The sequence below is a fragment of the Lepisma saccharinum genome, chromosome 3, assembly GCF_977018435.1.
Source record: "Lepisma saccharinum chromosome 3, izLepSacc3.1, whole genome shotgun sequence".
Classification (NCBI taxonomy): domain Eukaryota; kingdom Metazoa; phylum Arthropoda; class Insecta; order Zygentoma; family Lepismatidae; genus Lepisma; species Lepisma saccharinum.
In genome coordinates this window covers 15,164,467-15,177,625 of record NC_139231.1, presented here as the reverse complement: position 1 = coordinate 15,177,625, position 13,159 = coordinate 15,164,467, and the positions used below count along the sequence as shown (strand labels likewise).

The window sequence follows — 13,159 nt, the reverse complement described above, 5'->3', positions numbered from 1 at the left end:
ACTTCTCGTGGTCAAGAATCTTCTGAAACACGGTTTTACCCTCAAGCACACAGCTATTTATAGCTTTCCTTTCCTCGAACCCTGCAAAACCTGACCTCCGCTCCGTTCAGTGTGTTGTGTTGAATTGTTAACTTCTGAATGCACAGGTGTCTTGAAAACAAGCATTTATGCAGCCCGCAAGGAAATTCGGTGGTTACTCCGAAGCAAAAAATAGCCGAACAAAAACGCGGATGGCACATTTTTGTCGATTTTGGACTTGCGGCCATCAGCAGGAAAGTGGATGTTTTTGTTTTTTTTCCCCTGGATATGAGTTTGTCTACGCTGGTTAAATTATTCCATGCTTCATTTGGTTTATTTTACTTCGAATTTCTGCCACACTTGGCTAATTGCGAAGATGAGGATGAGTGAGATATGGTGAAATTGATGACATGACACTCACAAAGAACATCCATGCCCAGGCAAAGATTCAAACTCGGGACTCCTGGCGTAGTAGCATGCAGTGATAACCACTCCGCTACAACGGCCAGCTGTGTGAATTCTTCTTACATGGTATATTAAAAACTGACAAGAACTGACATCGTTTGTAAGTGTTTACCTCTATTTTATTCTATTTTCTTCATCTCTCATATTTACAACTATGTTCATTTTAAAAACTAATATTTGCATTTTAAAAAGTCACTCTAGTTTTGACACGTAGTGGAAAATACCGACACTGAAGCTAACACGTGCGCTGGGAGAGAGGGGCAAGTGCTGGCGAATACAAAGTGGGCACCGCACGCATTAATACAAATTTTGGTAACTTATTGGCCACACCTACTTCGTTTTAAAGCTGGAAACAGTATAGTGATTACTTCGTTTGGGGTGAAAAGAGATTTCGGAGCCACACCCATGTTTTGAGAAAAATGTTACTTTCTTAACTTACACTTCTCTATGATTTTTGCATGCAAATAACAACTCTGGTCCCGTAACACATCCATAAAATATAAAGGATTTTCCCTTGAGTACCTCTCATTCACCTACAGTAACAATCTGTTGTTTCTTAGCTGTAGCAAACTTATTAACACAGATGCACAATTGCCATTATTTATTCTCTGTATATTTAATAATTTTCAGTGCCTTATTATTCCGTATATCAAGTTCAATTTTTACAGAATACAGAGAATAAGTAAAACAGTACACCAGAAGAATTGTTTTATAGTAGTAATAATAAATATTAAATAAATGGGTGTAGTGCAAGTGAAGCAAGCAAGAAAATTTTTAGAATTATTTCTTTGCAAACTGAAAATACATATTACAGTATTAATTAATAATACTTACAATCATGCAAGTGCACTCCGGTACAGCAAGGCCAGCAGTGCTGGCATACAGCATTACGGTTACAAATTACCTCTTTAACTTTTTCATTATTTCTTCCGTTTTGCCTCAACAGAATCAACCTGCAAGCCTCCAAGGTGTCCTTTTCCGATATGTGGCCATCAACACCCTCTCGTGGCATGTTGACAAAACATCTGCGACAAATGCCAGCAAGATCCCAAAAAATCAACAAGCGACTTTGAAGGATTCAATGGGAGGCTATGTTATGTGCACGGAAATTTTGTTTCCCCATTGGTAAGGGCTGAAAGAAAGCCAGAGTGCCATCAGTTCAGTCTGTTGATGTCCTCAGTGTTGCGGACTGCACTGTCCAAGTGTATTGTATACTGTCAGCGATGTAACATATCCACCAAGCTAGTTACAATTTATATTCATAAATAAACTACAATAAAAACTGCATATCCCGGAACCTATATAAGAAGGAAACCTGTAAATACGGAAAAAAAAAGTCCCCAGAACGGACCGATTCTATACCTGAAAATGACATGCTTAAGGCGGAAACCTCCTTAATGTGGAAACGGAACACCATTTAAAGACCAACGAGATGTTTTTATTCTCAGTAAGACGGAAATTTCTTCCTTTATTTTTTTGCTCGCAAGAAAACAATGCCATACTGTAAGTGGAACATGCCTCTGTTGCCACTCGCTTATCGGTAACATTGTCGATATGAAAGACTGCGCTACAATACTCATAGCTGTTACGATTCAGTTTCTTTCTTTCATCTCTTACCCTCTTTCTCCATTTTTCTTTGTCTATTTCTCCTCTGTTATTTTGCCATCTTTCTATTTTTCTTGTTATCTCTCTTTGTTTCTTTCTTGATACAACTCTTGCAAGATGTAGAGAACTATGTACTTGGTGGTGTTGTGAGCAAAACATGTCACCCAACTTTGAAGCAGCTGTGGGGAAAAGATACATAAGTACGTACTGTACATTCTTACAATACTGTAAAAAGTGTACCAACATGTGTAGTTACATAATTGTAATCTCTGCAATGCTTATTGCAACTGTATTGCATTTTTATTCATGTATTTACATGCATCAGTACTCTACATTATAAGTAAAGCAAAATGTTAATCTGTCTTTCCCTTATTTCCTGCAGCATTCTTTATTGTATTTACAGTCAACCCTGTATAAGAAGGAAAACTGTTAAGACGGAAAATTTTGCTCGGAATCATTATGTTCCGGGATAGACAGGTTTTACTGTATATAGTTTCAAAACACCGGAGAAACACAAAAATATGATTGCTCCCATATTCTATGTGAAGATAAACGTTTCAGAGGGTTCGGTCTATTAAGGCAGCTAACATGTCCATGGACACATCTGCAAATAGAGTTGGTAAAACTCGCTGACTCCAGTCACACTTTTTTCAAGTGCTTTGCGAGCTGAAAAGTTACTGTTTTTCGAGTGGATGATTTTCTATTTGTTTGCTTTAAAAACTATAGTGTTGACATTGTTCACTATTCACTATGGAAAGAACTACGTCGTGCCAACTGGATTTGTGAATATTGCAATGTGTGAAAATCTAGAAAATTGTATCAATCATGCATGATAGTCTCTTGCATTAAATACGTTAAACAGACCAACTGAAATTTGAAAAAATGAAAATCAGAGCATTTATATTTCCCCTTAGAGACGTTAAGGAAACAGTATCAGGTAGAGTGCTCATTTTTTCAGTATAACGTAACATGTAGAAGCAATGAATTTTTTGTTTTCTTAATTTTTCTGGATCTGCTTCCCAATGGAAAATGTCACCGCATGCCACTGATTACAATACTTTATTAACAATACTCTCAATTTACAGTGTCTCGTGACGTTCATCCTTTACAAACTTTTTTAAACATATTTTTTGCTCATTCGGGGGCCTGTTTAACTCGGCATCTACTTCCTGCCCAACTACAGCTCTCTCTGTGTAAATAATAATTCTAAATGTTCTATGTAGCGAGTGAGCATTCCAATTCTGTTGATGACATATCACTTCTTCACATACTTGTTGATTTTGTGACTTTTTTTTTTTACTTTCATGACATTCTTGACTGGTAGAAACCCTGTTTAACATTATAACCTACCGCAATAAGACTGGAAAATACACTTGACACTGTGGAGAGATTTATGTTTGAAGTACTGAACGAATGCGATGTTCTAAGGAATTAAGGGTCCCACAAAATTTGTTGTGAACCAAGAGTGTCTTTTCCTTTTAAGAAAAAGATATTACATTTGCAAATAATTGCATCGTACTGTTGGCTAAGACTGCCATTAGAGCAGGTAAAAATAAAATGACAAAAGTCTGTTTTGTTATTTCACGTCACTATTCTGCCACTTTTCGCGACAATTAGGATGTGATGATATGATGAAATTGATGAAGGGACAATTACAAAGAACACACATGCCCAGGCTGGGATTCTAACCTGGGACTCCCGGTGTCGTAGCACCCAATGCTAACCACTTTGCCACAGAGGTTGGCTAGGAAATGCAAAGGTGGTTATGTTTATCTTTGTCTGGTAGACACTTGCTACACTTATGCGTCATTCCTGAATACATTTCTCTCTCCTTGTTACAGGGCATGTGTTTTCACAATTTTTATCCATGCAAAATTAACAATATTTTGGTTGATGAAACTCCAACACTACATTTGATGTGAGAACATTATGTTGCACCAGTGTTCTTCATCCACATTTCTTTCAAGGATCACAAATCTCTGTGAACCTGAGAATAAATGCAGACACCTCCCTCTTCCGTCTACAATAAAAAACTATGGAACTAAAGAGACAGTCATCCAATCTCTCTTCCCTTGAAAGAATTGGTTCCGCCACTAGCCTCAATACACTATGTCCATATAAAATCGTAAATAAGAAGGGAATAAATAAAACTTACCAGTGAATTGATTCTTAATTAGGGCAACATACTTCAGTAGAGTGACTTCGCTTTCGATTTATATGGTACTTTTGGTAAAGGTTTGCTGTGTAAAATAAATGCAAACGTTCCCTTGCATGTCCTGCTGTCGAAACATATGTACCTACTTGAATGCAGACTGTTCTACTCTGGACAATGATTGTGTCCCCTGACCAAGTATAAATTTGCGAACAGGAGTGGAGATTAGCTGACACACTTTAAATTCCAAGAACTTGGTCTGACACACGTGCAGCTTTTCATCACAAAGAATTCTTGAAACCAAAAGCTGTTCTATTCTCGAATAAACACAGACAACACGTGGGCGTATTGTCCTGGCCCAACCATCATGGCCGAACGCAAATGAATGTACTTGGTCCTGCAAGTGGAGAATTACTTCGCGGTGAAACAGGTGCGCTTCACATACACATGATTGAAGTTAAAAGACATTTCCTAGATTTCTAATTCTTTGTATTCATTGGTCATAGGGGGGTGTCTGAAACTTCCCCAAAGCAAGGGGGGGGGGGTCAGGAGCAGACCAGGAGGGAAATTTCTCTCTCCTCACATCTGCATCTTCCATCACTCATTTCTGGCACCGTGGTTGTGTCAGATACATAATAAGGACCTCAAAGTTGACACCAAGGCTTCACAACAAGTGCTTCATTATGATCTCCTTTAAAGCAAATGAGTGGTAGATTCATTGCATCGCATCTACAGTTCAAAGAAACAATCAAGACAAAATTCCCTGACGTTTTTTGACCTCTGAAATTTCCTGACTTTTCCTGGTTTTCCAGGTGTGTCACCACCCTGAATATCTACTGTAACTGTCGGTAATAGTATATCAAGTTGAAGGATAGTTTGTCCACAATAACTTAAACATTTGTCTTTCTTTTTTTTTTTATCAGTTTTCAAAAATCTACTTTTAGTGCACTACTACAAAACTATTGATTTTTCCAGAAACACAGTAAAGTTCCCTGACATTTCCAAGAGTTCTGGGTTTTCCAGACTGGTAGACATTTTAAAAAATGTTTACTTACCTCATGCATTTCAGCAATCCTTCCAGTATAAAATAAAACTCGTTCCGTTAACGTTGTCTTCCCAGAGTCGATGTGGGCAGAGATTCCAATATTCCTAATCCTTTCTAGATCCTTATGTTCAGAATACTTCGCATATGAGGAGTACCTTAATGGTCCCTGAAAATATAGGAAGAATAGCACAAAACATTTAATATATTATCTGATAGTATAGAACTTGTGCAAATTAACTTTTTTGGCGAAAAAATTAAAGAAATATTTACCAAATAATTAAGGAAATATTTACCAAATAAAGCCTCAAGAATATCCTTCCATAAATGACCCACTTGGAAAAAGAAGCAAACAAAAATGAAAAATTTTCTTGTTTGCATGCTTTGACATAAAATCCTATACTCACTCCCTTCGACACACCAAACCTAGACAATCGTTGCTCCAGCATGCTGAGAGAAGAAATAGCGTGGGAGGGGCAACAAGATAGTCATCAGATTGAGTGATGAAGAACATGTTCCTTCGGCATCCCCCCCCCCCCCCCCCACATCGCAGGGAGCAGGTTACCAGGGCATAAAACTGAAAACATTATATTTTAATGTTAAGCTATGGCAACCAAAATTTTTTCGAGTATTCCTTCGATTTTTTATCTTCATGAGAACAAAAGTGGCTTTTTGTGTTTTCCAAACAACCACTCTCTTTGAAATTTTATAAATAAAAAACTTATGGTCCGATCATGAGGAAAGTTAAATATAGTGCAGAGTTAGAAAGGCATTAAATATAATTCTTCATTTTCAAATTTATAAAATTGGTCAAAAGAAAGTTCTTATCAATTTTTGTGAAACAACTTCTTTCTTAGCATTGGGTAGTTCTACAAATACACTCTTGGTCTTGTTTTGAAAGCTCATTGTAGCTGCTTTCACATTGCGAAACTGATTTCATACAGATTTATATTCATCGGAGTAAATATAAATGTGGAACGTGGCAACACCACACTGGTGACAGCCTGCATATTACATGGTTTAATGGAAATTTCTGTACCGACAGCATGTGTTGTTACATTCAGCAAATATATTTACTCCGATTTATAAAACTCTGTGTAAAATCGGTTTTTGCAATGTGAATTGACAATGAGCTTCAAAACAAGACCAAGATTGTATTTGTAGGACTACCCAATGCTAAGAAAAAGTTTTTTCACAAAATTGATAACAACCTTCTTTTAGCCAATTTTACAAATCTGAAAATTCGAATTACCTCACTTTATTTAAATTTCAACATGATTGGACCATAAGTTTTTTTATTTATAGAATTTCAAAGAGAGAGGCCATTTGGAAAACACCAAAAAACAGACACTTTTTTGATCTCACAACCATAAAAAATAGAAGGAATACTCGAAAAAGTTTTGGGTACCATAGCTTAACAAAGGATTGAATAAGCTAAATTTAGATGTAACTTCTTTTTGTGTAGGTCTGCAGGTTCATTTTTAATTGGCGTCCAAACTCGAGTATCCATAATTTTTAATCCACTAGTAGGCAGTGTTACACAACATATTTAATTTTTACTTACTTTTCGTTGCAGGGAAATTTGCTTCATTTTTATACTTACGAAACAACGATTACCATATATTATCCAAGATTTACAAATTAATACTTATTTTATATTTAAGAAATACAGCCATTGAGAGAAGGATACCCTTGACCCTCGAGAAAGTGATTTATTTTGCACAGTTTATGAAGATTATGTTGTTTATCAAAGTTTTAAGTGGTTTTTAACTTGTAGTGCATGTTGTTCTGAGGAAAAATATATATGTTACCTTAGCGTGAAGCAGACCAGCCCGAAGGCTTCACACAAGTGAATATAGCACCCAACAAGATGTTCCACAACAGCAGCTATAATTTTACGTCATTAGGTTAGGAGTGTTAGGTTTGGCGTTGTAAGAAATTTCCGACATGTTCTTTCACTATTTGATTAGGCATACAACCAGTTTTTACTAATAAAAAGCAGCGCAAGTAGACATGGCAGACTTTTTCTTACACAGCCCATACTTTAGAATCAAATATCTCCATTATTGAGCTTGAATCAATTTTATATTACATAAAACATCAAAAGCTGTTGACATTATCTGGGTACATTAGGTTAACGGGCCTACGAGAAGTACGTATAATCTACTTCAAATATCTGTGGATTAAAATTATTCATCACTGCTTTTATGATTAATGTCATTTGAACCTACAACCTCTCTCTTCATAAGTTAAAGCAACCAGTCTGTCATGAATATTCTCTTTGTTTTATGCAACCAACAGTTTAAGAATTTAAACAAAACATCAACAGTTGACAACCTGGGCATCAGGAAAAATACACTGAGAATGTAAGAGGAAAATAAATAATATTTATGAATCCAGTATGCTGTCAAGTTCAAAGATGCATAAATACAAACTGTCTACTGCTCTTTCCATCTGTGACAGATGGCAGTATTTTATTTTGGGTATTGCACTTTTCCGAATAGACATGACAAGAAAAGGGCTATAACACCCTAAGTTTCAAAGCAGGCTAAGCTGAGGTGTGTTCAGGATTTTTGTAAGTTAGTTCAGTTTTCATTTATTAGTGGAAGCCCTTTAATATACCATCTTTTCTTGTGTTTTAGATTTATTATCTTTATGGAACTATGAGCCAAAGGGAACAAAATGCTCTGTTAAGTGAAATATCCTTTCTGAACAATGTTTAAGTCTTGTATTGGTTCCCCAACTTCCTCAACTCTAAGTCTGCCACCATCAGAGAGTTGAGAAAAGCTATTTGTCAGTAAACTAATAACAGTATTCATCCAATTAGGGTGAAACTACTGATTAAGTATGTGAAAGAAGCACCACCAGCATACAATTTCAAACCTTACAAAACATGACTCATGACTCACTTGCTATCACACAAATGATGATAAAATGCTCTGACGCTGAACTAAAAGTTAAAAGTGAGGAACAAGACTGATCACAAATGCAACTGAAGGAAGAACAGATTATCTTTATTCCTCTCTTTTCGCCGATCCAAAACAGGAGAAAGAATTGATGTATGACTTAAGATGACCGGACACCTCTCTGATTTTCTTCATATTTGACATACTTAGTAATTGAGGCCTGCTAATGACGAATCTGAAGTTAAAATTTGTCGGTAACATCTAGAAATTGCAAAATAATTGCGAACCATTGATGTATGGTTAGGTTAGTTTCGGTTAAGCAAAGATAGTTAAAATTTGGTGTCGTGGTAGGATCAGGAATATAAACAAAAAAAATTTGCGAAAATCGACAGTTTCAAATTAGAAAACTAACGCCTAATTTTAGCTTATTTTGCAATTTCTAGACATTTCCGACAACTTTTAACTACAGATTCGTGATTAGGAGGCCTCAATTACTGAGTATGCCAAATATGAAGAAAATCGGAGAGGGGTCCGGTCATCTTAAATCGTTCCAGAATTGACAATACGGGCCTGGGGGAATCTGTGAATGTTAATCGCAACTCACTGATGATCTCAGCAAGGCAATGTACCATGAATGAGGTAGTTTGGGTTAAAATTTTAAGAAAAAGGGAAAGGTTATGTACAAGAAACAGAGAACTCTGCACTCTATTTAAACATTTTAGATTTAAATAAACACCTTATCCAAATTAAAGGTCAGAATGGAATTTTGGGGCCATTGTAAGAGGAATTATAGTTAACCAGGATAAAACTGTTTTGCTGGTTGTTGGTGACAGCTTGCAAAAACCAGTGCCTTGTAGTGCTGGTATAGTGGAAATTCAGCTGAACCTTCTCGCCATGCCAAGCTCTTGAAACTTGGGTGCAGCTGGTTGCTCGATCCAGGCATAACCACTTCTGCAGTAATTGGTATTAGTCCAAATTTGGTTGCTTTTCTTAAGCAGATTGTGATTGCATCAGATCTCTCCTATTATTGAACTACAAAATAACATGTTTCTATGAATAAGTGAGGAAAGAAATTGGTACCAGTTTCATAGATCGGAGACACATTAAAATAGCACATTTTGTGTTTCGCATGGTTCATACTTACCAATTGTGTATTGCGGAACATAGTTCAAGGTGCCATTATGCTTTTTACACGAAAACAAATGCAATTTTTCACATTATGAGTGCTTTATTTTATTCCTTTCTTCACTTCCGGAACACACAATATGGCGGGCACATCTTGACTCATGTTCTGGGTATGCAGTGTTTCAACCTTCTTCACCGAAAAATACCTACTATCGTGTTCGTCACCAGTGGAAATTATACATATGCACGGATAGCTGACAGATAGCCCCACGAACCTTTATGCATGGTAGCTGACCGATAGCCTGACGAACCATTCACGGATATCCCCACAAACCATTTCCGATAAAGTTAGGTTATGTTTGGTTACGTTAGGAAAGCACATTAAAAAAAAGGGGGGGGGGTTGAAACACTGACAGGGGCTTTCGTCATCAAAGGTATGCAGCATCCAGTTGTCATAGGGCAAGCAAATGAAAGCAATGGCAATTGCGCATCGGTGAGATATTTCTCTTGAAAAATACATGATTTCCCCGTCAAATATATTCCACGATCAAAGAAAATACCTTGACGAACGTTGAAAACCTTGGAGAAACTCATTTCTGTAAGTAGATTAGGGTAAATATCCGATATCGCCCGAACGGATTTATTCAAATTTACAGGAGAAACTACTTACTGAAATCAGTTTGTGTAGCACTGTCGAAGTTCTTGGAGGTATTTTCTTTCGCAGAAACTGAAAATTCACCATAGAATTATGCAGAACAAGAAATAATCACTTGTTATGTAAGGGACTTGCATTTTCTGTAACATTATGCCGTTGTTTCCATTATGTACGTGCAGATAATGCGAGCGTCGAAAGTCACGTAGTCTCGCCAGTGTTTCCAAATGTGCCTTTTTTTTTTAACTATGCTTACCTAACCTAACCTTGCCGGAAATGGTCCATGGGGCTATCGTGAATGGTTTTGGGGCTATCCGTCAATGGTTTGTGATGACTAGAGACCGGATGTTTAGGCACTAAAAACATATAAAATAGGCAGGCAAATAAGCACTTATAATTTTCAAAATAGGCATTCAAATACAAATAGGCAATAAAAAAGGCAATGAAATCTAACTCAAAATAATGAAGATACACATACAAAAAGAAATAGGTGTTTAAATAATATAAAGACTTACCTGTACATTCTTTATAGTTGCTTAAAATAAACCAGGAGCTCATCATTAGAGACAGCAGTCCAATGTTGTACTTAATAAATCACTGCAAACAGGAGTCACGTCAGCCCAAATTTTTTTATTGTATAATGGCTACACACAATAGTCTGACAAAAGACATTGTTGGCTACTTCCAACCAGTACGCAAAATATTTAAATATACACCTTATCACTGCACACAGGGTTATTTCAGTTAAAAAATTTACACTGTATATTCCACACAGCAGTTCGAACTGAGAAACTGTTTAAATGCATTTCAAGTTTGTACTGTACGGTTTGGCAGTCTCTGAATAAGAAGCACTAATTGCGGTACAAGGTATTTCTTCAGGTGATCAACCGACAAGTTATGTCTACGATCGGACAACACATTTTTTAGAATTGAAAAAGATCTTTCAACCTCCACAGATGTTACCGGAGCATACTTAAAGCACGCGAGAACATGTGGATCTAACTCAGTTTGTATATTTTCAGCTTTCAGAACTTGTTGAATTGCCCTTAATTTGTCCAAGTTCTTATTAGCTGCAATAACTCGCTAACTGTTATTTTTAAATTTCTTGGAAGCATCGGAAACTAATCCTGGGAACAGGAAATTGTATGCACAGAGTTCAGTCATGTCCCAATTTTAAAGAAAATGCCTAAAATAGGCAATATCTGGCATTTATGAAATAATATAGGCAATATCGTATGAAATAGGCAAAATAGGCAAAATTAAATTGGCTTTAAATGAAGCTAATCCCTCCCCCCTGGCCTTCGCAACATTCGTTTTCATCATATCTCTAACAGGAAAGAATAGGCATTTTGCCTAACATCCGGTCTCTAGTGATGACATAATGAACACGAAAGTAGGCATTTTTCGGTTAAGAAGGTTGAAACACTGCATACCCACTCTTCCCGATGTTCGACAATGCTACAGGAACTTATTACGGTAAGTAGTTTCTTCTGTAAAAACAAATAAATGTGTCCGAAGGATAATAAACAAGTACTGAATGAATTAATTGATTTATTTTACTTCACATTTCTGCCACTTTTGGTTAAGTGCAAAAATGAGGATAAAATTAAATGGATGAAAGGATAATCACAAACACCTGTGAACAGGACATAACACAAGTATGGGCGCTCCCCATTCTCCATCAATAGAAGCGACAGTAAGTATCGTGGATCTTATTTTAATGCCCTCCTAACCTACCCACGAAGACAGGTAGGGTTATTACTAAAATTCTAAGGAAACTAAACCTGACTTATCTTAACCTAACTGCGAAAGCATGTATTAAACAAAATATATGTAATCGCTAAAACTCCGCAGTATGTGTTAACAGGCGTAAATCGAAATCGAACCATGGAAAAAAAATGCATGTGTAGCATAATGAAATTGCAATGAAACAAAAGGAACGTGAAAAAGGGTCACTCCTTACATCACTGGTTTTCGCCCCTTTTTTTTAAATGCCATACATTGGATACTTTTTCTCGTCCAATAAGCATTCTCTGGACGGACATTTTAATGTATTGACCACCACACCACAAAACAAAGGGAATGAAAATAGAGAAGAACAAGTGGGTTGCATATCTCTTTCAATTTTGTACAAACCGGCACGTTTATAACCTTGACCTTGCACTAAACTAATTTGCTAAGGCAACTAATAAACATGCTATTTCATCGATACTTTATTCTTCTAAATTCGTATGCTTAATACGTACAACATATTTTCCATACCTGTACAATGCAACGTAATTTGTGCAACCTGCCGAAGGATCGGTAGCAAATTGCTCCTCTAGGTAGCATCATTATATTTTCAATTCACGATGAATTACGTAAATCTTGGAACAAAAAATATGCAGTATTTTTTCCTCGTTTCGAACAAAGGAAAAATGTTCGTAAACACTATGTATTATTCCTAAATGTAAATATTTCCATTACGTCCTTGCACTACAACACCAGAATGTTCGAAGGAAGGAAGAGAAGCACTTCTTCTTCTTCTTCTTCTTCTTCTTCTTCTTGCTCTGACCCAGCGTTGCCAACCCCTCAGCTACGAAAAGTGCTGTTCGAACTGTGAAATTATGCTAGAACGCAACCCAATTGTGCTAGGGCATATTATTATTAATTATTATTATTTTATTATTATTAACAATATATTTTATTACTATTTTCAGATGTTATATTGTATCCCACCCTAAGATCTATTTATTTTAAGTCGCTTTTTTGCCTTAGGGTCTCTCTGGGAAAGAAAATGAGGGTGGATGAAGAACTGATGAAATTCGCGATTAAAATTAACCGATATGCCATCTGCCGGGATTTTCAGGAAGTACTCTAAGTAGGATACGTTGTGTTGAAGTCGTTTAAAGCATGGTGAATATGCGAGAGAGTAAATAGTTTTATGGGTCAGAACAAATTAAAAGTTTTCATGTGTTTCCACCCCGTGGAATCAACAAAATGAAATTTGTTAATAAATCAGGGAAAACGTAATTAACAGAAGATTGGTATGGGGGATATAACACTGTAATTCGGCAAGGAAATTACGAAGAATGCACGAGTCTGCTTACTTTATTTTTCGAGAGATAAATATATATTTCCATGAAAGTAAAGTTTTAAATTGTACTTTATAAATAAAGCTTTTTTTTTTTTTTTTCGAAAAATCATGAAGCGTC

The 13,159-nt window shown here is 36.3% G+C and overlaps 1 protein-coding gene across 1 annotated transcript in view; it reads right to left on the bottom strand.

The window, feature by feature from the left end:
* The window catches only part of mEFG1 (mitochondrial translation elongation factor G 1), an 85,929-nt gene extending 73,436 nt beyond the window's left edge, over nt 1-12,493 (bottom strand). Inside the window, exons 1-2 of the mRNA XM_083118320.1 lie at nt 12,228-12,493; nt 5,296-5,451 (exon numbers count right to left, since the gene is read on the bottom strand). Of these exons, the coding sequence (XP_082974446.1) occupies nt 5,296-5,451; nt 12,228-12,299 (228 nt within the window). The 5' untranslated portion in view covers nt 12,300-12,493. The remainder of the gene's footprint in view (nt 1-5,295; nt 5,452-12,227) is intronic.
* Nucleotides 12,494-13,159: the final 666 nt, after the last annotated feature.